Source organism: Petromyzon marinus, chromosome 76, assembly GCF_048934315.1.
Source record: "Petromyzon marinus isolate PM22_M1 ecotype Great Lakes invasive population chromosome 76, UKy_Petmar_22M1.pri1.0, whole genome shotgun sequence".
Classification (NCBI taxonomy): domain Eukaryota; kingdom Metazoa; phylum Chordata; class Hyperoartia; order Petromyzontiformes; family Petromyzontidae; genus Petromyzon; species Petromyzon marinus.
In genome coordinates, this window is record NC_133742.1 from 2,441,212 (window position 1) to 2,465,840 (window position 24,629).

At 48.8% G+C, this 24,629-nt stretch overlaps 2 protein-coding genes across 2 annotated transcripts in view; one reads left to right on the forward strand and one right to left on the reverse strand.

Annotated features, from left to right (window-relative positions):
* Window positions 1-14,557, forward strand: part of LOC116957525 (glycine receptor subunit alpha-2-like) — a 48,054-nt gene extending 33,497 nt beyond the window's left edge. The window contains exons 5-11 of the mRNA XM_076056573.1: window positions 1,326-1,393; window positions 3,039-3,265; window positions 5,846-5,928; window positions 8,237-8,374; window positions 10,988-11,202; window positions 13,027-13,164; window positions 14,372-14,557. Of these exons, the coding sequence (XP_075912688.1) occupies window positions 1,326-1,393; window positions 3,039-3,265; window positions 5,846-5,928; window positions 8,237-8,374; window positions 10,988-11,202; window positions 13,027-13,164; window positions 14,372-14,557 (1,055 nt within the window). The remainder of the gene's footprint in view (window positions 1-1,325; window positions 1,394-3,038; window positions 3,266-5,845; window positions 5,929-8,236; window positions 8,375-10,987; window positions 11,203-13,026; window positions 13,165-14,371) is intronic.
* The window catches only part of LOC116957550 (uncharacterized), a 453,026-nt gene that overhangs the window by 107,030 nt on the left and 321,367 nt on the right, over window positions 1-24,629 (reverse strand). The gene's annotated exons all lie outside the window — the stretch shown is intronic.

Below are 24,629 nucleotides of genomic sequence, written 5' to 3' on the forward strand. Positions count from 1 at the left end.
CCCTCTGTCTGTCTAACATTGTCTAGAGACCCCACCAGAGACCGCTCTGTCTGTCTAACATTGTCTAGACACACCACCAGAGACCCATCTGTCTGTCTAACATTGTCTATAGACCCCACCAGAGACCCCTCTGTCTGTCTAACATTGTCTAGACACCCCACCAGAGACCCCTCTGTCTGTCTAACATTGTCTAGAGACCCCACCAGAGACCCCTCTGTCTGTCTAACATTGTCTAGAGACCCCACCAGAGACCCCTCTGTCTGTCTAACATTGTCTAGAGACCCCACCAGAGACCCCTCTGTCTGTCTAACATTGTCTAGAGACCCCCACCAGAGACCCCTCTGTCTATCTAACATTGTCTAGAGACCCCACCAGAGACCCCTCTGTCTGTCTAACATTGGCTAGAGACCCCCACCAGAGACCCCTCTGTCTATCTAACATTGTCTAGAGACCCCACCAGAGACCCCTCTGTCTATCTAACATTGCCTAGAGACACCACCAGAGACCCCTCTGTCTGTCTAACATTGTCTACAGACACCACCAGAGACCCCTCTGTCTATCTAACATTGTCTAGAGACCCCACCAGAGATCCCTCTGTCTGTCTAACATTGTCTAGAGACCCCCACCAGAGACCCCTCTGTCTATCTAACATTGTCTAGAGACCCCACCAGAGACCCCTCTGTCTGTCTAACATTGTCTAGAGACCCCACCAGAGACACCTCTGTCTGTCTAACATTGTCTAGAGACCCCACCAGAGACACCTCTGTCTGTCTAACATTGTCTAGAGACACCACCAGAGACCCCTCTGTCTGTCTAACATTGTCTACAGACCCCACCAGAGACACCTCTGTCTGTCTAACATTGTCTAGAGACACCACCAGAGACCCCTCTGTCTGTCTAACATTGTCTACAGACCCCACCAGAGACCCCTCTGTCTGTCTAACATTGTCTAGAGACCCCAACAGAGACCCCTCTGTCTGTCTAACATTGTCTAGAGACCCCTACCAGAGACCCCTCTGTCTGTCTAACATTGTCTAGAGACCCCACCAGAGACCCCTCTGTCTGTCTAACATTGTCTAGAGATTTAAAGCTTTCGTGACTGCAGTAATTCATATTTCTAGTTCTTTCGGTAAAGTCAAGTTGAAGGGAAACAATAAAATATATATAAAACAATAAAAATTCCCACGACGTTTCGACCGTAACACAAACGGTCGCCAGAGATCGGTCTGCTGGTCGCGGTTTAGAATATTGATGTTTAAACTGCAAATCACATGAAGTGACTGACACACTCCCTTTCTCTCGATGGTTTATCTTACGCGATGCAGGTCCTCCCGTGACCGTGAACTGTAGCCTGTACATCACAAGCCTGGGATCCGTTGAAGAAACAAGCATGGTGAGAGCTTATTCGCGTCTCAAATAATCTATCAACTATTTTATTTTTTATAGCCAGGTGTAGCTCGTTTTCAGAAGCGACCCCCTGGCTATCACAACATATAGCGGCTCAACGATGTTGGTTTGTCATCGTCATCGTCATCGCGTGGAAATGTATAGCAGCAGCCACACACTCTCTAAACGCATGTTTCTACAGACTCATAGAGACCTATACCCATAGAGACCCATACTCATAGAGACCTATAGTCATAGAGACCCACAGTCATAGAGACCCATACTTATAGAGACCTATACTCATAGAGACCCACACTCATAGAGACCCATACTCATAGAGACCTATACTCATAGAGACCCATACTCATAGAGACCCACACTCATAGAGACCCATAGTCATAGAGACCCACACCCATAGAGACCCACACTCATAGAGACCCACACTCATAGAGACCCACACTCATAGAGACCCACACCCATAGAGACCCATAGTCATAGAGACCCATAGTCATAGAGACCCACACTCATAGGGACTCACACTCATAGAGACCCATACTCATTGAGACCCATACTCATAGAGACCCACACTCATAGAGACCCATACTCATAGAGACCCATACTCATAGAGACCCATACAGATATCCACAGAGACCCATACTCATAGAGACCCATACAGATATCCACAGAGACCCATACTCATAGAGACCCATAACACCCACAGAGATCCATACGGATAAACAGATACCCAACGAGACCAATACTCATAGAGACCCATACAAACCCACAGAGACCCATACAGATATCCAGAGAGACCCAATCTCATAGAGACCTATACTCACAGAGACCCATAAAGACCCACAGAGACCCATACGGATATACAGAGACCCATAGAGACCTATACTCATAGAGACCTATACTCATAGAGACCCATACTCATAGAGACCCATACAAACCCACAGAGACCCATACAGATATCCAAAGAGACCCATACTCATAGAGACCTATACTCATAGAGACCCGTACTCATAGATACCCATAAAGACCCACCGAGTCCCATACAGATATACAGAGACCCAAAGAGACCTATACTCATGGAGACCTATACAAACCCACAGAGACCCATACTCATAGAGACCCATACATATCCAAATAGACCCATACGGATATCCAGAGACCCACAGAGACCCATCCACCGAGACCCATACTCATAGAGACCTATACAGATCCACAGACACCTATACAGATATCCAGAGACCTACAGAGATCCCATACTCATAGAGACGCATATAGATCAACAGCGAGGTATACTTATTGAGACCCACCTAAACTTTTATTTTACCATCTAAGGCTCCACTGAGATTCTAAGTAGCTGTTTTTTTCAGACGCGATTCCCCGGCTACCACAACTGACAGCAGCTGAACCAAGTGGGCTGATATCATCATCGTGTGAACATCTATAGCAGCAGCCAAATCCTCCAAACGGATGGCGTCGATCCGAAATGTGTAGTGTGGGGGGGGGGGGTGGGGGAAAACAAAAAAAAAACGGAGGACCCGGGGGAAATCCACGCGAGCACGTGGAGAGAGACACGCAAAACTCCAAATATCCAGCAGATGTTAGGCTCGGGGTTTCCCTTCGCCTCCGCCTTCCCGCAGGACTACAAGGTGACCCTGTTCCTGCGCCAGCGGTGGAGCGACGAGCGGCTGGCCCTCGCGGGCCCCGCGCGCCTCGGCTGGCTTGACCTGAGCCCCGAGGCGGCCGTGTCCGTCTGGAAGCCCGACGCGTACTTCTCCAACGAGAAGACAGCCGCCCCGCACGCGGGCACCGCCGACAACACGATGCTGCGAGTCTTCGCCAACGGGGACGTCTTTTACTCCACCAGGTCCGCCCGGCGCCCCTTCAACCACCCCGCCTGCCGCCAGCCAATGGGATTTTTGTTTTTTTTTTGTTTTTTTCCCGCCCTCCCACTGGCACAGCCGAGCCGTGCCGGGGCCGACTTGGCCCGGGTCTTACCGCTCTGGAGGCGCAGGGTGGTGGTTTTGGTGGTGGTGGTGGTGGTGGCGTGGATTTGTGTTTTTGGGTCCCTCCGGTTTTCACCCCTTGTCACCATCCCCCAACCTCTACATTTAGGAACGTGACTGTCGATTATTTAAATTCAACTGCAGGGACTCCACTACTTACGGACATTAAGGGGGGGGGGGGGGGGTTCCTAAGTGCGGGTTGCGTTCGTAAGTGAGGGTCATGTGTAAGTGAGGTTCTTGCGTGAGGGTCGTGTGTAAGTGAGGTTCTTGCGTGAGGGTCGTGTGTAAGTGAGGTTCGTGCGTAAGGGTCGTGTGTAAGTGAGGTTCGTGTGTAAGTGAGGTTCTTGCGTGAGGGTCGTGTGTAAGTGAGGTTCGTGTGTAAGTGAGGTTCGTGCGTAAGGGTCGTGTGTAAGTGAGGTTCTTGCGTGAGGGTCGTGTGTAAGTGAGGTTCTTGCGTGAGGGTCGTGTGTAAGTGAGGTTCTTGCGTGAGGGTCGTGTGTAAGTGAGGTTCGTGCGTAAGGGTCGTGTGTAAGTGAGGTTCGTGTGTAAGTGAGGTTCTTGCGTGAGGGTCGTGTGTAAGTGAGGTTCGTGTGTAAGTGAGGTTCGTGCGTAAGGGTCGTGTGTAAGTGAGGTTCTTGCGTGAGGGTCGTGTGTAAGTGAGGTTCTTGCGTGAGGGTCGTGTGTAAGTGAGGTTCTTGCGTGAGGGTCGTGTGTAAGTGAGGTTCGTGCGTAAGGGTCGTGTGTAAGTGAGGTTCGTGTGTAAGTGAGGTTCTTGCGTGAGGGTCGTGCGTAAGTGAGGTTCTTGCGTGAGGGTCGTGTGTAAGTGAGGTTCGTGCGTAAGGGTCGTGTGTAAGTGAGGTTCGTGTGTAAGTGAGGTTCTTGCGTGAGGGTCGTGTGTAAGTGAGGTTCGTGCGTAAGGGTCGTGCGTAAGTGAGGTTCTTGCGTGAGGGTCGTGTGTAAGTGAGGTTCTTGCGTGAGGGTCGTGTGTAAGTGAGGTTCTTGCGTGAGGGTCGTGTGTAAGTGAGGTTCGTGCGTAAGGGTCGTGTGTAAGTGAGGTTCGTGTGTAAGTGAGGTTCTTGCGTGAGGGTCGTGCGTAAGTGAGGTTCTTGCGTGAGGGTCGTGTGTAAGTGAGGTTCGTGCGTAAGGGTCGTGTGTAAGTGAGGTTCTTGCGTGAGGGTCGTGTGTAAGTGAGGTTCGTGCGTAAGTGCGGGGCGTTCGTAAGTGCGGGTGGTGATGACGATGCTGTTGTTGCTGCTGCTGCTGCTGATGATGATGGTGATGACGATGCTGTTGTTGTTGCTGCTGTTGCTGCTGATGATGGCGATGACGATGCTGTTGCTGCTGATGATGGCGATGACGATGCTGTTGTTGTTGCTGAAGATGATGATGGTGATGACGATGCTGTTGTTGCTGCTGCTGCTGCTGATGATGGCGATGACGATGCTGTTGCTGCTGATGATGCCGATGATGATGCTGTTGTTGTTGCTGAAGATGATGGTGATGACGATGCTGTTGTTGTCGTTGTTGCTGATGATGATGATGGTGATGACGATGTTGTTGCTGTTGCTGATGATGGTGATGACGATGCTGTTGTTGTTGCTGCTGCTGCTGATGATGGTGATGACGATGTTGTTGCTGTTGCTGATGATGGTGATGACGATGCTGTTGTTGTTGCTGCTGCTGATGATGATGACGATGTTGTTGCTGTTGCTGATGATGGTGATGACGATGCTGTTGTTGTTGCTGCTGCTGCTGATGATAATGGCGATGACGATGTTGTTGTTGTTGCTGCTGCTGATGATGATGGCGATGACGATGCTGTTGCTGCTGATGATGCCGATGATGATGCTGTTAGTGTTGCTGAAGATGATGATGATGACGATGCTGTTGTTGTCGTTGTTGCTGACGATGATGATGATGGTGATGACGATGTTGTTGCTGTTGCTGATGATGGTGATGACGATGCTGTTGTTGTTGCTGCTGCTGCTGATGATGGTGATGATGTTGTTGCTGTTGCTGATGATGGTGATGACGATGCTGTTGTTGTTGCTGCTGCTGATGATGATGACGATGTTGTTGCTGTTGCTGATGATGGTGATGACGATGCTGTTGTTGTTGCTGCTGCTGCTGCTGATGATGATAATGGCGATGACGATGCTGTTGTTGTTGCTGAAGATGATAATGGTGATGACGATGCTGTTGTTGTCGTTGGTGCTGTTGCTGATGATGATGATGACGATGTTGTTGCTGTTGCTGATGATGGCGATGACGATGCTGTTGTTGTCGTTGGTGCTGTTGCTGATGATGATGACGATGTTGTTGCTGTTGCTGATGATGGTGATGACGATGCTGTTGTCGTTGCGGATGATGATGAAGCTCGTAATGCTGCTAATTCTGATCATTTATCATGATACTGCTGCTGTTGATGATTATCTCGCCAGGCTATCTCTGACTTTAGACTGCCCGATGAATCTTCGCCAATTCCCCGCCGACGTGGTGACGTGCAGTATATACCTGGAGAGCTGTGAGTGACTCGTCCACGTCGCCACACGAGCCTGCAAATGTCTCATCAAGTCTCAAGCGATTCATTTTTGTCATCCTCCCTCGTCCCACGCTCCACCCTCAACCCTCCACTGATGTGGCTTTGGAACCAACTGCGTGGCGCAAGCCTGAGTTGAGAGGCCAAGAAGCCTGAGTTGATAGGCCAAGAAGCCTGAGTTGATAGGCCAAGAAGCCTGAGTTGATAGGCCAAGAGGCCTGAGTTGATAGGCCAAGAAGCCTGAGTTGATAGGCCAAGAAGCCTGAGTTGAGAGGCCAAGAGGCCTGAGTTGAGAGGCCAAGAGGCCTGAGTTGAGAGGCCAAGAGGCCTGAGTTGAGAGGCCAAGAAGCCTGAGTTGAGAGGCCAAGAGGCCTGAGTTGAGAGGCCAAGAGGCCTGAGTTGAGAGGCCAAGAGGCCTGAGTTGAGAGGCCAAGAAGCCTGAGTTGAGAGGCCAAGAAGCCTGAGTTGAGAGGCCAAGAGGCCTGAGTTGAGAGGCCAAGAGGCCTGAGTTGAGAGGCCAAGAGGCCTGAGTTGAGGGGCCAAGAAGCCTGAGATGAGAGGCCAGAAGCCTGAGTTGAGAGGCCAAGAAGCCTGAGTTGAGGGGCCAAGAAGCCTGAGTTGAGAGGCCAAGAGGCCTGAGTTGAGAGGTCAAGAGGCCTGAGTTGAGAGGCCAAGAGGCCTGAGTTGAGAGGCCAAGAGGCCTGAGTTGAGAGGCCAAGAAGCCTGAGTTGAGAGGCCAAGAGGCCTGAGTTGAGGGCCCAAGAAGCCTGAGTTGAGAAGCCAAGAGGCCTGAGTTGAGAGGCCAAGATGTCTAAGTTGATAGGCCAAGAGGCCTGAGTTGATAGGCCAAGAGGCCTGAGTTGAGAGGCCAAGAAGCCTGAGATGAGAGGCCAAGAAGCCTGAGTTGAGAGGCCAAGAAGCCTGAGTTGAGGGGCCATGAAGCCTGCGTTGAGAGGCCAAGAGGCCTGAGTTGAGAGGCCAAGAGGCCTGAGTTGAGAGGCCAAGAAGCCTGAGTTGAGAGGCCAAGAGGCCTGAGTTGAGGGCCCAAGAAGCCTGAGTTGAGAAGCCAAGAGGCCTGAGTTGAGAGGCTAAGAAGCCTGAGTTGAGAGGCCAAGAGGCCTGAGTTGAGAGGCCAAGAGGCCTGAGTTGAGAGGCCAAGAGGCCTGAATTGATAGGCCAAGAGGCCTGAGTTGAGAGGCCAAGATGTCTAAGTTGATAGGCCAAGAGGCCTGAGTTGAGAGGCCAAGAGGCCTGAGTTGAGGGGCCAAGAGGCCTGAGTTGAGGGGCCAAGAGGCCTGAGTTGAGGGGCCAAGAAGCTTGAATTGAGAGGCCAAGAGGACTGAGTTGAGAGGCCAAGAGGCCTGAATTGATAGGCCAAGAGGCCTGAGTTGAGAGGCCAAGATGTCTAAGTTGATAGGCCAAGAGGCCTGAGTTGAGAGGCCAAGAGGCCTGAGTTGAGGGGCCAAGAGGCCTGAGTTGAGGGGCCAAGAGGCCTGAGTTGAGGGGCCAAGAAGCTTGAATTGAGAGGCCAAGAGGACTGAGTTGAGAGGCCAAGAGGCCTGAATTGATAGGCCAAGAGGCCTGAGTTGATAGGCCAAGAGGCCTGAGTTGAGAGGCCAAGTGACCTGAGTTGAGAGGCCAAGTGGCCTGAGTTGAGAGGCCAAGAGGCCTGAGTTGAGATACCATGCCAGAATCGCACAATTATCAGGACGAATAGTAAATGTACTAATACATCATTGGGACCTCCTTTGCCAGTGCCAAAATATGAGAATAGTTTTTCCCATTTTTTCTGGCAACAAAACAGCTGTGTCAAGATGTTTAAACACCAAACGGAAACCTTTTACAATGAATCATGTCTGCATTAACCACAATACTTGGTGGTCAGAATGCAAACAAAACATACACTAAGATAATATGACGCATTGTCTTTGAAACGGATTGGTACACACCAGAAGGCGTCCTCTGGTCTAACACCGCTTTGAGACAACTCCCAAAAGAGCTGTCTCTGGTGTGGACCAATCCGTTTTAAAACACAATGCACATATCATCAGAGTGTGTTTTTTGTTAGCATCCTGACCACAAGTATTGTGGTTAATGCAGACATGATTCATTGTGAAAGGTTTCAGTTTGGTGTTTTAACATCTTAACGCAGCTGTTTTGTTGCCAGCAAAAAAAAAGGAAAAAAAAAAAACAATAATCTATTTTCATAATAAAATATTGTTCCCATTATCGTGAAGACAATTAAATCAGAGCAACCCGAATGCTTTCCCCCGTGCTCTCTTGAGCGTCGCAGACAGCATGTCGACCAGAGATATCGTGTTCCGCTGGAGCTTGGGGAATCCCGTGGAGAACAGCGACCAGATCACCATACCCGAGTTCAAGCTGGGAGACAAAATCCTGCATGAGGACTGCACCAAGAACTTCAGCACGGGTGGGTAGGAGGCACTCACCTTCACTCACTGAGCACTCCACGTGGGAATCGCCTCCTTCTCGTCCCTGCTCCTCCTCAACCACCAATACCACTTCCTCCGTCGCTGCCTCCTCCATCTCCTATGCCACAACCACCTCCATTCCCTCATGCTCCACGTCCTGCTCGTTATTATTAGTTCTGATTTCCCCGAGGTGCGTCCTGAAGATGCTTGATGCAGTTTTCCTGTGATTCGTCATGTTATTTGGGCACCACGGTGGCTAGGAGATGTTAACTACCTAGTCTGGTATAGAGGAGGTCGTGGGTTTGATCCCGACCCTGACGCCTGCTGATGTATATTTGGAGCTTGTATGTCTCTCTCCTCGTGGTTGCGTGGATTTTTCTCCGATTTTTCCCTCCACACTTAGAAACACGCCTTCAGAGTATTTCGCTGATGTACATTTCCACACGACGGTGAGAGACTTCGTTGAGCTATCGCTTGTGATAGCCAGGTCGACTCTGACAAAGAGCCACATAGCTCAGTTGCGCCTTACCTGGTAAAACAACAAAAATAGCTAATAGTTAATTTTAACCCATTTCTGCATTTGGCTGCGAGGATTTCTCTCCGTGCTCTTGACGCGGTAATGATGGAACGGCGCGTTGAAAACCCGCAGCACGTGACGATTTAATTTGTTTCATGGATGGTTCGGGTGGCTTGTTGCAGAGCTTTGTGGTTGTCAGCCCATGGGTCCACCCCCGGTTAATGCCACGGGTGTGAAACAGACCTTCACATTGGCGAAGCCAGGAGGGAGGGCGATCCCTCCAGCAATGAAAAATGATAGAGGAGTTGTTGGTAAGTAAGGACTTGTGTCCCTTGCTTTTCCATTCGACGCTTGTGCCGCGATGGCCCAGCCATCGATCTAGGGTGGAATTGGAACCGCGTTGTTAGTGATCGGCATCGCGCTCGCTGAAGGTGTCGATGCCTTCAGGGAAGTCGTGCATCGCATACGCAGCCGCGCACAATTCTGTGAGTCACTTATAACCGCTTTGCCGTTACTTATTGCCAATTATGGACTCAGACTATTATCCTACCATCTCATAGAGTTCCTGGCACGTAATAATATGCTATGCAGTGGCAGTGGGGGGTCGCAAAATGCCGATTTATTACGAATAAACCCCGATGATCCGATCGAAATTAGGGATTTAGATCGGATCATTGGGGGGGGGGCACGTGCCACCCCCCCCCCCCCCCCCCCCCACTGGCTCCGCCATTGGACCTTCAACATAACTCGATGGAATTCCTGCAGTCTCGCAGATTATGATATATTCAACGAGGGGGTTATGGGCGTGCCGGCGTCACCGTTCAATTAAAAAAGATGGAAAGTTGAATGACTCAGTTGGGAAACATAAAGGAAGTGTGACCCCCCCCCGCCCGCCGCTCCCCCCCCCCAATAATTATGACATCTTAGAAGGGCCCTCCGGAAAATGTCTCGAGACTCGAGGAGGTTTTTCCCCGGACAAAGCAATGGAGGCAAACCAAACAAAACAAGTCAACATCAGGGCCATGTTTCAAACAAAAATTCAAGAGTCGTTAGTTGTTTTTTTTTATTATCTAGCTCGTGTTGGCTTACACACTAATCTTGGAGCATGAGCGAGGTGCCGAGCCTCATAGCACAGGAATCTGTGTTTGTCGTGGAGGGGGAGGATGAGGGGGGTGGGGGTGGGGTCTCAGCATCCCACTGAGACTCAATGCTCCCATTTCCGACAAGCCAGCCAGAAAAGTTAAAAGTGAATGAGATGAAACTTGGTTCGAAGCTTTCGTGACTGCAGGAATTAATCTTTGTTTTTTTTTCTTTCGGTAAAGTCGCGTATAAATAGGAAATAATAAAATGACATAATAGCGTACGACGTTTCGGTTGCAACACAAGCAGCCATCATCAGGTACAGAAGAGCTAAATTTACGAGAGAGGGGAAACACATAACCCCAGATGTATACACAGACACCCAAGTAGGGGGAACTAACACCGACACAATAGGGGACACAGAGAGAGAAGCATACCAGACAGAGTTTAGCAGAATTTGGAAACCATATAAAGAAACACAGACGGTCGCTCAAAACACAATTATCGCATAGCCTGGTTGATTACGTTATTTCAAAGATTGCTAAATTGCAAGTTAAGTATAAAATTTAAGATACAGACGGCACACACACACATAGACATTCAAGTAGAGCGGAGCAGCACAGGTACAAGCACACAGTGAAGTCGCCTTAAATAGGCAGAGAAGGCAAGGCTGAGAGACAATGGGACATATTAGCACGAGAAGGCAAGGCTGAGAGACAAAGGGACATTTTAGCATGAGGTATGCATAGGGCAAAGTGGAGCACGGCAGCAAACATTCGGAAGCACCAAGACCCACACAACACAGGCAGAGACAGCACAGAGACACAGACCCAAGCACGGACACAAAGGCAGACACAAAAGCAGAGACAAACACACAGACAACACACAGACAACACGAAGACTTCTCATGCTAATATGTCCCACCGTCCGTCTCTCAGCCCCGCCCTCTCCGCGTGAGATTGTTTGGTTTTTTTTTCTTTCACATTACCTCCCGCGTGGCTTCACTTCGCCCCAGGCAACTTCACGTGCGTCCGCGCGACGTTCTCCCTGCGCCGCAAGATTGGCTACTACATGCTCCAGATCTACATCCCCACCCTGCTCATCGTGATCATCTCGTGGGCTGCCTTCTGGGTGAACATGGAGTCAGCGCCGGCGCGCGTCGCGCTCGGCATGACCACGATCCTCACCATGACCACGCAGAGCAGCGGATCGCGAACCTCCTTGCCCAAGGTGACCGCAGTGACCACCGCCCGGCCACTAGTCACCATCGTGGTGACCAGCAAGTGGCTACCACGTGACGACCATCACGTGGCCACCACGGTGACCATCACGTGGCCACTAGTCACCGTCGTGGTAACCAGCAAGTGGCTACCGCGTCGACCATCACGTGGCCACCACAGTGACCATCACGTGGCCACTAGTAACCATCGTAGTAACCAACAAGTGGCTACCGCGTCGACCATCACGTGGCCACCACAGTGACCACCACGTGGCCACCACAGTGACCACCACGTGGCCACTAGTCACCATCGTGGTAACCAGCAAGTGGCTACCACGTGACCACCACGTGGCCACCACAGTGACCACCACGTGGCCACCACAGTGACCACCACGTGGCCACTAGTAACCATCGTAGTAACCAACAAGTGGCTACCACGTGACCACTACATGGCCACTAGTAACCATCGTAGTAACCAGCAAGTGGCTACCACGTGACCATCACGTGGCCACTAGTAACCATCGTAGTAACCAACAAGTGGCTACCACGTGACCACCACGTGGCCACTAGTAACCATCGTAGTAACCAACAAGTGGCTACCACGTGACCACCAGAGTGACCACAACATGACCAACAAGTGGCTACCACGTGACCACCACGTGGCCACCGCGGTGGCGACCATGTGACCATCAAGTGGTCACCATAGTGACGACCACATGACCATCACGTGATCATCAGGTGACCACCACGTGGCCACCACAGTGACGACCATGTGACCATCAAGTGGTCACCATAGTGACGACCACATGACCATCACGTGATCATCAGGTGTTCCACCACACGGCCACCACAGTGATGATATGATTTCGCTTTGGCAACCTTTGCTCTGATTTTGGTTGGCGTCATTGTCGTTTCTACTTTGATATACGCCAACGCTTTTTTTTGGGTTAATTTAGCTGACCCGCATCACTCTTCCAAGTGAAACTCCTATCCTGGTCAGTTGGATTTAGGCAGAAGCTAAATAATCCATAATACAGTACAGCACACCAGTGTGTTGTAGAGCAAAGCCACAACATTTACAATCTGAGGTATGCTGTGCTAGTAACGAATTGGAATGTTCTGTTTACGTGACAAACCTTACTAATTGGCTGTGTTGGGTGGTGGCAGGTTTAACGACACATTTATATATTTGCGCGATCGAACCCAAAAAAACCTGCATTAAGGATATATAGGTCGGTGAAAGCCTGTGTGTTAAACAAAAGCTAAGTCAGCCGCGATTTTAAGGCCTCACGTTTTGAGGGGCCTCGAAATACGGAAACAAATTCTACAAAGCGTCAAGTTCGCATAATATGGGAGTGCCATGGGTGGCAAGATATTAACTACCTCGCCGGGTATACAGGAGGCCTGGACCCCATCCAGACCTTGACTCCTGCTGTATATTTGGAGTTGCGTTTCTCTCTGCACGCGGTGGTGTGGATTTTTCTCCAGTGCCTCCAGGTTTTTCCCTCCATATTTAGAATCACCAGCACACGTTTAGAGAGTATTTGGCTGCTATAAATTTCCATTTGCCATTTGTGATGGCCAGAGGGTCGCTTCTCAAAAAGAGCTACATAGCTCAGTGAGGCCTTACGCCCGCTTAAAATTAATATATTTTTTAGTATATTATCAGTTGAAAAATAAAGTAGATGGGGGGAAAAAGAGTCTCTACAATGGTTATGTTTAAATGTACAGTCATTCCTCGATGGGGCCTCTTGACATAGCTTAGGAACCCCCATGGTTGGTGATAATCGGGCCCTGGGTTAAAGAGAAGAACCCTGAAACCTCCTCTCACACAGCTGTCATACGCCACCGCAATGGATGTGTGGATGACTGCCTGCATGGTCTTCGTATTCGCCGCCTTCCTCGAGTACATCGCCGTCACCTACGCCCTCACTAACAGCCACGACCTCCTCCTCAAGCTCGCCAAGTGCAAGGTGCGTCATGAGTTCACAGACACAGTTTGCGGATCGCAGTAAGACTCGCCGAAACGGCCCACAAGCCTAAAGGTTCAAAGGCCTAAAGGCCCCCAAACACCCAAAGGCACCAACACGTTAAGCGGCCTTGTAACAACAACAACAACAACGATAAGAGTCCATACTCTTTGGTTCTATTCGGTAAAGTCACGTAGGTAAAAAATAAAACAACAAAAATCACGACGTTTCGGCCACAACACAAGTGGCCTTCATCAGGTGAAGGGGCCAGACTGTCTTCCAGCGCTGTCCTCTGGACAGTCCGGTCCCTTCACCTGATGAAGGCCGCTTGTGTTGTGGCCGAAACGTCGTGATTTTTGTTGTTTTATTTTTTACCTACGTGACTTTACCGAATAGAACCAAAGAGTATGGATCCTTGCAGTCACGAAAGCTTCAAATCTAGAAACGACAAGAGTGATATAGAATTGCTACATTAGGTTGTGAGAATTGCCCTTGAAGTCGCCCGTTGTGTTGAGCTGAAACATTCGGAAACGTACAAATGCATGTACGTTTAACTTCTTTCGCACCACCGTACGTAGCCAACCGCGCTGCCAATCGGAGGTTGTGGGGCGGACGAACAACAACACTGAACACAAAAGGCAGTTCTAAATGAATTAGTTTGTCAATCTGGGTGACTTCAAAGTGTAGATCTCCCAGTTGGCTTACTTAGATCGGAAGGAACAGCATTCCAGATGGCCGCAGAAATGCATCAGAAAGCACCGTGCGACACAGTGACCACCGTCTTTGTTTGATGGCTAATCGCAGCATCATTAAACGCTCGTGCAGTGAAACTATGGGCTATCAGTAAACTAGAATACTATTTTTTTAAATTTTATTTTACCGGGTAAGACCCCTCGGAGCGATGTAGCTCGTTTTCAGAAGCGACCTGGCCACAAATGATCGCTCAACGGAGTGGCTTGTCGCGTGGAAATGCATAGCAGCGAAATACTCTGAACACGTGATGTTGATTCTGAAATTCGGAGAGAAAAGCTGGATGACCTGGAGAAAAGGCCGCGCGACCACCACGGGGAGAGAAAATACGGAAACTCTAAATATACAGAAGCCGTTCAGGGAACGGGGATCGAACCCCCACGCTTCCTGTACACCAGGTGAAGTAGTTAACATCTCCCTAGCCTCACCCCATCATCATGTTCATCTCTCCGTGATGCAGGAGGAGGAGGAGGAGGAGGCGGAGGTCGACAAGAAGACAAAGGAGACGGAGTTTGGAGAGAAAGTTTCCTCCCTGGCTCAGGGCATTGACAACGTCTCCCGCGTGTTCTTCCCCATCTGCTTCCTCCTCTTCAACCTCCTCTACTGGTCCATCCTGCTGCTGGTGCTCAACGAGGGTGGGGAGTAAAACGGCGGTAGGCTTAATGGGCTAGACTAAAGGGGATAGGCTTAAGGGGCTAGACTAAAGGGGATAGACTTAATGGGCTAGACTAAAGGGGATAGACTTAAGGGGCTAGACTAAAGGGGATAGACTTAAGGGGCTAGACTAAAGGGGATAGACTTAATGGGCTAGACTAAAGGGGATAGACTTAATGGGCTAGACTAAAGGGGATAGGCTTAATGGGATAGACTAAAGGCGATAGGCTTAATGGGCTAGACTAAAGGGGATAGACTTAATGGGCTAGACTAAAGGGGTTAGACTTAAGGGGCTAGACTAAAGGGGATAGGCTTAAGGGGCTAGACTAAAGGGGATAGACTTAATGGGCTAAACTAAAGGGGATAGACTTAATGGGGATAGACTAAAGGGGATAGACTTAAGGGGCTAGACTAAAGGGGATAGACTTAAGGGGCTAGACTAAAGGGGATAGTCTTAATGGGCTAGACTAAAGGGGATAGACTTAGTGGGCTAGACTAAAGGGGATAGACTTAATGGGCTAGACTAAAGGGGATAGACTTAAGGGGCTAGACTAAAGGGGATAGGCTTAATGGGCTAGACTAAAGGGGATAGACTTAAGGGGCTAGACTAAAGGGGATAGACTTAAGGGGCTAGACTAAAGGGGATAGACTTAATGGGCTAGACTAAAGGGGATAGACTTAAGGGGCTAGACTAAAGGGGATAAGCTTAATGGGCTAGACTAAAGGGGATAGACTTAAGGGGCTAGACTAAGGTGAAATTTTGATTTAAAGCTTTCGTGACTGCAGTAATTCATATTCTTAGCTCTTTCGGTAAAGTTACGTTGAAGGGAAACAATAAAATAATAATATATATAAAACAATAAAAAATTCTCACATTTTTTTATTGTTTTATATAAATTTTATTATTTTATTGTTTCCCTTCAACGTGACTTTACCGAAAGAGCTAAGAATATGAATATAGACTAAGGTGATAAACTAGGGGATAGACTGAAGGGATAGACTGAGGTGGTAATATGTCCCTCTCCACATCAACAACCGCCAACTTCATTTCACACATCCCATTCCACACATCCCATTCCACACATCCCATTTCACACATCCCATTCCACACATCCCATTCCACACATCCCATTCCACACATCCCATATCACACATCCCATATCACACATCCCATATCACACATCCCATATCACACATCCCATATCACACATCCCATATCACACATCCCATATCACGCATCCCATATCACACATCCCATTCCACACATCCCATATCACACATCCCATATCACACATCCCATATCACACATCCCATTCCACACATCCCATCCCACACATCCCATTCCACACATCCCATTCCACACATCCCATTCCACACATCCCATTCCACACATCCCATTCCACACATCCCATACCACACATCCCATTCCACACATCCCATTCCACACATCCCATATCACACATCCCATTTCACACATCCCATATCACACATCCCATATCACACATCCCATATCACACATCCCATATCACAGATCCCATTTCACACATCCCATTCCACACATCCCATTTCACACATTCAGTTCAACGCAAGATCCATGCAGGGCACGTGTTGGACATTTAGTGTCTCTTCATCATCATCATCATCAACAGCAGAATCATCAGCAGGGTCAGGCTCTGCTTGAAGTCAATGCTGGTGAACTTGCACCAGATGTATATAGGCAAAGGGGACCGGTTATCAAATGTAATACCGTTTCGGCTTGCACCTCCCCGGTTGCTGGTGGTTTTAGCGCACACACACTGGAGTCAGAATGCTCAATACGGGAATTCGTGCCACTAAGTCGCTCGCGAAAGAGCTGCAGACAACTCGTATGCACCCACACACGAACTCACTCACTCACTCACCCACTAACCCACGCACTAACCCACCCACACACTCATTCATCCACCCACTCAACCACTCACTCACCCACTAGCTCACCCACTAACCCACCCAACACACTGATTCATCCACCAACTCAACCATACACTCACCCACACACTCACACACTAATTCACCCACTAACCCACCCACACACTCATTCATCCACCCACCCGCTCACCCACACACGAACTCACTCACTCACTCACCCACTAACCCACGCACTAACCCACCCACACACTCATTCATCCACCCACTCAACCACACACTCACCTGCACACCCACACACTCACCCACTAACCCATGCACTAAACCACCCACGCACTCATTCATCCACCCACTCAACCACTCACCCACTCACTCACTCACCCACTAACCCACGCACTAACCCACCCAACACACTCATTCATCCACCCACTCAACCACTCACCCACTCACTCACTCACTAACCCACGCACTAACCCACCCACACACTCATTCATCCACCCACTCAACCACTCACCCACTCAACCACACACTCACCTGCACACCCACACACTAACTCACTCACTCACCCAGTAACCCACCCAGTAACCCACCCACGTAATAATTCATCCACCCACTCAACCACTCACCCACATACTCACTCACTTTCCCACTAACCCCCCCACACACTAATTCATCCACTCACTCAACCACACACTCACCTACACACTCACACACTAACTCACCCACTAACCCACCCACACACTAATTCACCCACCCACTCAACCACGCACCCAACATACTCACACACTCACACACTAACCCACTCACTAAACCACCCACACACTCATTCATCCACCCACTCAACCACACGCTCACTCACCCACTAGCTCACCCACTAACCCACCCATCACACTGATCCATCCACCAACTCAACCACACACTCACCCACACACTCACACACTAATTCACCCACTAACCCACCCACACACTAATTAATCCACCCACTCAACCACTCACCCACACCCTCACTCACCCACTAACTTATGCACGAACCCACCCACACACTCATTCATCCATCCCTCCACTCAACCACTCACCCACTCACCCCACGTGAATATGTCTCGTGAGTGCACGAGGGGGCGCTGTAGTCCACGCCCAGCACGATCACGGCGAGGAACGATGATCAGAATCGGGGGAGCACGCGTCCCGACTAAAACCCGTTGAGCTAAGAAGCTCACTCACCCACCCACTCACTCACACACTCAGTCACTCTCTCACTCACTCAATCACCCACTCACTCACCCACTTTCTCACACACTCACTCAGTCACTCTTACACACACTCACTCTCACACCCATTCAGCCAATCACTCACCCACTCACCCACTCAATCACCCACTCACCCACTCACTCTCATACCCAATCTCTCTCACACTCACTCACCCACTCTCACACACTCACTCAGTCACTCTTACACACACTCACTCTCACACCCATTCAGCCAATCACTCACCCACTCACCCACTCAATCACCCACTCACTCACCCACTCTCATACCCAATCTCTCTCACACTCACTCACCCACTCTCTCTCACACACTCACTCAGTCACTCTCACACACACTCACTCTCACACCCATTCAGCCAATCACTCACCCACTCACCCACTCAATCACCCACTCACTCACCCACTCTCATACCCAATCTCTCTCACACTCACTCACCCACTCTCTCTCACACACTCACTCAGTCACTCTCACACTCACTCACTCTCACACCCATTCAGCCAATCACTCACCCACTCACCCACTCAATCACCCACTCACCCACTCACTCTCATACTCACACAATCTCTCTCACACTCACCCACTCTCTCTCACACACTCATTCAGCCACTCTCACGCTCACTCACTCTCACACTCATTCAGCCTATCACTCACTCACCCACTCAATCACCCACTCACTCACCCACTCTCATACTCACCCAATCTCTCTCACACTCACTCACCCACTCTTTCTCACACACTCAGTCACTCTCACGCTCACTCACTCTCACACCCATTCAGCCTATCACTCACTCACCCACTCAATCACCCACTCACTCACCCACTCACTCTCATACTCACTGTCATACTCACCCAATCTCTCTCACACTCACTCACCCACTCTCTCTCACAGTCACTCTCACACCCACTCAGCCAATCACTCACTCACCCACTCACCCACTCATCCACCCACTCACTCATCCACTCTCTCTCACACTCACTCACCCACTCTCTCTCTCACACTCACTCACCCACTCTCTCTCACACTCATTCACCCAATCACCCACTCACTCACCCACTCTCACACTCACTCACTCTCTCTCACACTCACTCACCCACTCACACTCTCACCCACTCACCCAAGCAATTCAGAGCCAGAAGCCCGGAGTGTTTTCCCCACTGAGTAAAATCCATAGAGCTTGTCTTAAAGCTTTTGTGACTGCAGGAATTAATATTCTTTGGGTCTTTCCGTAAAGTCAAGTAAGATGGGTTCAAAGGAACTAACAAAAAATAATAGAAATAATAATGAAAAAAATCCTAATTATGCTTTGTAATTTTCTTTTAACCTATCTATGTGACTTTACCGAAAGACCCAAAAAATTCCCGTAGAGCTCATAATAAGCTCTTTGTCACGGGGATGCAACTCGAAACGCAAACATCAAATCATTCAACGCTTACACATTTAACTTCTTTAATAATTATAGCAATTATGTGGTAAAATGACAATCACATTTAAACGTTAGTGATTTTAAAACATAGAAATTCAGCTGAAATGAGGACAGAGATGGCAGAATGGAGATGCCACTAGACGAACCGAGGTGGTCACAAACACTTTGGGGCAGCAGCTCCATTCAACGCTTGTGATCAAATTGTGTGGGATCTATTCATAGTGAGACTCACACAGAGACTCACAGACTCACACAGAGACTCACAGACTCACACAGAGACTCATAGACTCACACAGAGTCTCACAGACCCTCACAGAGACTCAGACACAAACAGAGACTCATACACTCACACAGAGACTCATAGACTCACTAGAAACTCATAGACTCATACAGAGACTCATATACTCACACAGAGACTCATAGACTCACACAGAGTCTCACAGACCCTCACAGAGACTCAGACACAAACAGAGACTCATACACTCACACAGAGAGTCCTAGAATCAAACAGTGATAGAATCACAAAGAGACTCATAGACTCACACAGTTACTCATAGACTCACACAGTGACTCATAGAATCACAAAGAGACTCATAGACTCACTAGAAAGTCATAGACTCATACAGAGACTCAGACTCACACAGAGACTCATAGACTCACAAAGACTCATAGACTCACAAAGAGACTCATAGACTCACACAGAGACTCATAGACTCACACAGAGACTCATAGACTCAAACAGTGACTCATAGACTCACACAGAGACTCATAGACTCACACAGAGACTCATAGACTCACACAGAGACTCATAGACTCACAAAGAGACTCATAGACTCACACAGTGACACATACACCCTCACAGAGACTCATAGACTCATACAGAGACTCATAGACTCACACAGAGACTCACAGACTCACACAGAGACTCATAGACTCACACAGTGACTCATAGACTCATACAGAGACTCATAGACTCACACAGAGACTCACAGACTCACCCAGAGACTCATAGACTCACACAGTGACTCATAGACTCTCACAGAGACTCATAGACTCACACAGTAACTCATAGACTCACACAGTGACGCATAGACTCTCACAGAGACTCACAGACTCACACAGAGACTCACAGACTCACACAGAGACTCATAGACTCACACAGAGACACATAGACACTCACAGAGACTCATAGACTCACACAGAGACTCATAGACTCACAAAGAGACTCATAGACTCACACAGAGACTCACATACTTTCACAGAGACTCATAGACTCACAAAGAGACTCATAGACTCACAAAGAGACTCAGACTCACACAGAGACTCATAGATTCACACAGTGACTCATAGATTCACAAAGACTCATAGACTCACACAGTGACTCATAGACTCTCACAGAGACTCATAGACTCACAGAGACGCACAGACTCACACAGAGACTCATAGACTCACACAGAGACTCAGACTTACACAGTGACGCATAGAATCTCACAGAGACTCATAGACTCACAGAGACTCATAGACTCACAAAGACTCATAGACTCAAATTTTGATTTAAAGCTTTCGTGACTGCAGTAATTCATATTCTTAGCTCTTTCGGTAAAATCACGTTGAAGGGAAACAAAAAAATAATAAAATATATGTTATTTCATTGTTTCCTTTCAAAGTCACTTTACCGAAAGAGCTAAGAATACTCATAGACTCACAAAGACTCATAGACTCACTAGAGTCTCATAGACACTCACAAAGACTCATAGACTCTCACAGAGACTAATAGACTCACACAGTGAGTCATAGACTCACAGTGACTCATAGAATAACAAAGAGACTCAGACTCATACAGACACTCATAGACTCACACAGAGACTGATAGACTCACAAAAAGAGACTCATAGACTCACACAATGACTTATAGACTCACACAGTGACTCATAGGCTCACACAGTGACTCATAGAATCACAAAGAGACTCAGACTCACACAGAGACTCATAGACTCACACACAGACTCATAGACTCACACAGAGACCCACAGACTCACACAGAGACTCATAGACTCACACAGAGACTCATAGACTCACACAGAGACTCATAGACTCACACATAGACTCACAACGGGACTCATAATCTCACACAGAGACTCACAGACTCATACAGAGACTCATAGACTCTCACAGAGACTCATAGACTCACACAGAGACTCATAGACTCACACAGAGACTCATAGACTCACACAGAGACTCATAGACTTACAAAGACTCATAGACTCACACAGAGACTCATAGAATCACAAAGAGACTCATAGACTCACTAGAAACTCATAGACTCATACAGAGACTCAGACTCACACAGAGACTCATAGACTCACAAAGACTCATAGACTCACAAAGAGACTCATAGACTCACACAGAGACTGATAGACTCACACAGAGGCTCACAGACTCTTACAGAGACTCATAAACTCACACAGAGACTCATAGACTCACACAGTGACTCATAGACTCACACAGAGACTCATAGACTCACACAGAGACTCATAGACTCACACAGAGACTCATAGACTCACACTGAGACTCATAGACTCACACAGAGACTCATAGACTCTCACAGACTCAGACTCACACAGAGACTCATAGACACACAGAGACTCATAGACTCAAAAAGAGACTCATAGACTCACACAGTGACTCATAGACTCACACAGAGACTCATAGACTCACACAGAGACTCATAGACTCACACAGAGACTCATAGACTCTCACAGACTCATAGACTCACACAGAGACTCATAGACTCACACAGAGACTCATAGACTCAAAAAGAGACTCATAGACTAACACAGTGACTCATAGGCTCATACAGAGACTCATAGACTCACACAGAGACTCATAGACTTACCCAGAGACTTATAGACTCTCACAGAGACTCATAGACTCTCACAGAGGCTCAGACTCACAAAGCGACTCATAGACTCACACATAGACTCACAACGGGACTCATAATCTCACACAGAGACTCACAGACTCATACAGAGACTCATAGACTCTCACAGAGACTCATAGACTCACACAGAGACTCATAGACTCACACAGAGACTCATAGACTCACACAGAGCCTCATAGACTTACAAAGACTCATAGACTCACACAGAGACTCATAGACTCACATAGACTCACACAGAGACTCATAGACTCACACAGTGACTCATAGACTCACAGTGACTCATAGACTCATACAGAGATTCATAGACTCACACAGAGACTCATAGACTCATACAGAGACTCATCGACTCTCACAGAGAATCATAGACTCGCACAGTGACAAATAGACTCACAAAGAGACTCATAGTCTCACACAGAGACTCATAGACTCACACAGAGACTCATAGACTCGCACAGAGAATCAGACTCACACAGAGACTCATAGACTTACAAAGACTCATAGACTCAGAAAGAGACTCATAGACTCACAAATAGACTCATAGACTCACAAAGAGACTCATACAGAGACTCATAGACTCACAAAGAGACTCATAGACTCACACAGTGATAAAAAGACTTGTACAAAATTTATAGACTCACACAGAGACTCATAGACTCACGCAGTGACTCATAGAATCACACAGAGACTCACAAATCGACTCATAGACTCACATAGTGAGTCCTAGACTCACACAGAGATTCACGAAGATAATCAGACTCATACAGTGACACATAGTCTCGCACAGAAACTCATAGACTCACAAAGAGACCCGTAGACGCACACAGAGACTCATAGACTCACACAGTGACTCATAGACTCGCACAGAAACTCATAGACTCACAAAGAGACCCATAGACGCACACAGTGACTCATAGACTCACACAGTGACTCATAGACTCGCACATAAACTCATAGACTCACAAAGAGACTCATAGACTCACACAGAGACTCATTGACTCACACAGAAACTCATAGACTCACAAAGAGACCCATAGACGCACACAGTGACTTATACACTCACACAGAGGCTCAGACTCACACAGTAACTCACGAAGAGTTGCATTGACTTACACAACAACAATCGCCATTCGAAGTGGCGGTGACATCACCACGGCGCTTGTGCCAGGCTATGTGCACGTTAAGGCTGCGTGAAGTGTCAAACGCCCGCTGGCAGGAGGTCACGGGACAGACCCAGGTGCCACGGGTCGACTGACTGAGATGACTGGCTGGTGCACCACCTGTGCCTCATACTGGGCCAACCTGCTGTGCTTTAGCCACCCGGCGCTCCGCTCGTTGTTGTGAGCGTCGCTCCTCCGCCCTCCGTTGTTGTTGGAGGGCGACTGCCTCCAACTACCCATTAGCAGCAGCGTCCTTCACGAGCTGGTACCAGCCATCAGCAAGTCCACTCAGCTCCACGTCCTCCTGTACCACATCACTCCATCTCTTCTCTAGCCCGTGCCGCGCCCGCTTAGCCCCCTCAATCCGGCCAAACAAAAGCTGTTTCGGCATGCGGTGGCTGTGCATGCGGGCTACATGACCCAGCCAACGCAGCCTTGCCTGCTGGAGGAGCTCACCGATGGGACCTTACCCAGATCTTTCAGGGATTTGTGAGCTCCTCACACGATCCAGCCTGGTTAAACCCAGGATGGAAATGTCAAGCAGCTGCATTCAAGTCAATCCTTTTTACATCGATTCCCGCTCACGGCCAACACTGCCAGTGGGCCTCTCCTAGGTCGACTCGGCCTCAAAACAGTAGAGCACGCGGTTGTGGTATTGTGAAGATCGCCACTCGGGAGACAAAGGCGGCCGGGCGCGCGTGTTGCTGGCCACCCACCCCCAACTCGTGTGCCATAGTGCCCGGGCCTTCATAGGCGGTGCGGCTACTGAGAGCCCTTGCCCCCAACAACGCGTCAAAGGCTACACGGGGGAGCTTTGTACGTGGGTGAGCAGATTTGTAGAATTGTAGTGGCACGATTGTTTGGAGTGCGTCTCAAATTTCCGGAAAGGGCGTCTGAGAAGAGATTAATCAAACATATATGTAATAAAAGGCTACTGGAAATCCTCAACTGGGTCAAAGGGCTCATTTTCAAGAGGGTCCTTGCATTGAGATGGTTGGTGGAGGAGGTGGAAGAGGTGGAGGAGGTGGTGGTGGTTGAAGAGGAGACGGTAGAGGAGGAAGAGTATGAGCACGAGGTGGTGGTTGTCGTGGAAGTGGAGAGCATACAAACTCCTCTTACTCAGTAGTACAGATCATACAAACTCCACTCACTCACGCTGTAGTACAGGGGAGATCATACAAACTCCACTCACTCTGTAGTACAGATCACACAAACTCCACTCACTCTGTAGTACAAGGGGAGATCATACAAACTCCACTCACTCACTCACTCTGTAGAACAGGGGGAGATCACACAAACTCGGCTCACTCACTCTGTAGAACAGGGGGAGATCATAAAAACTCCACTCACTCACTCTGTAGTACAGGGTGA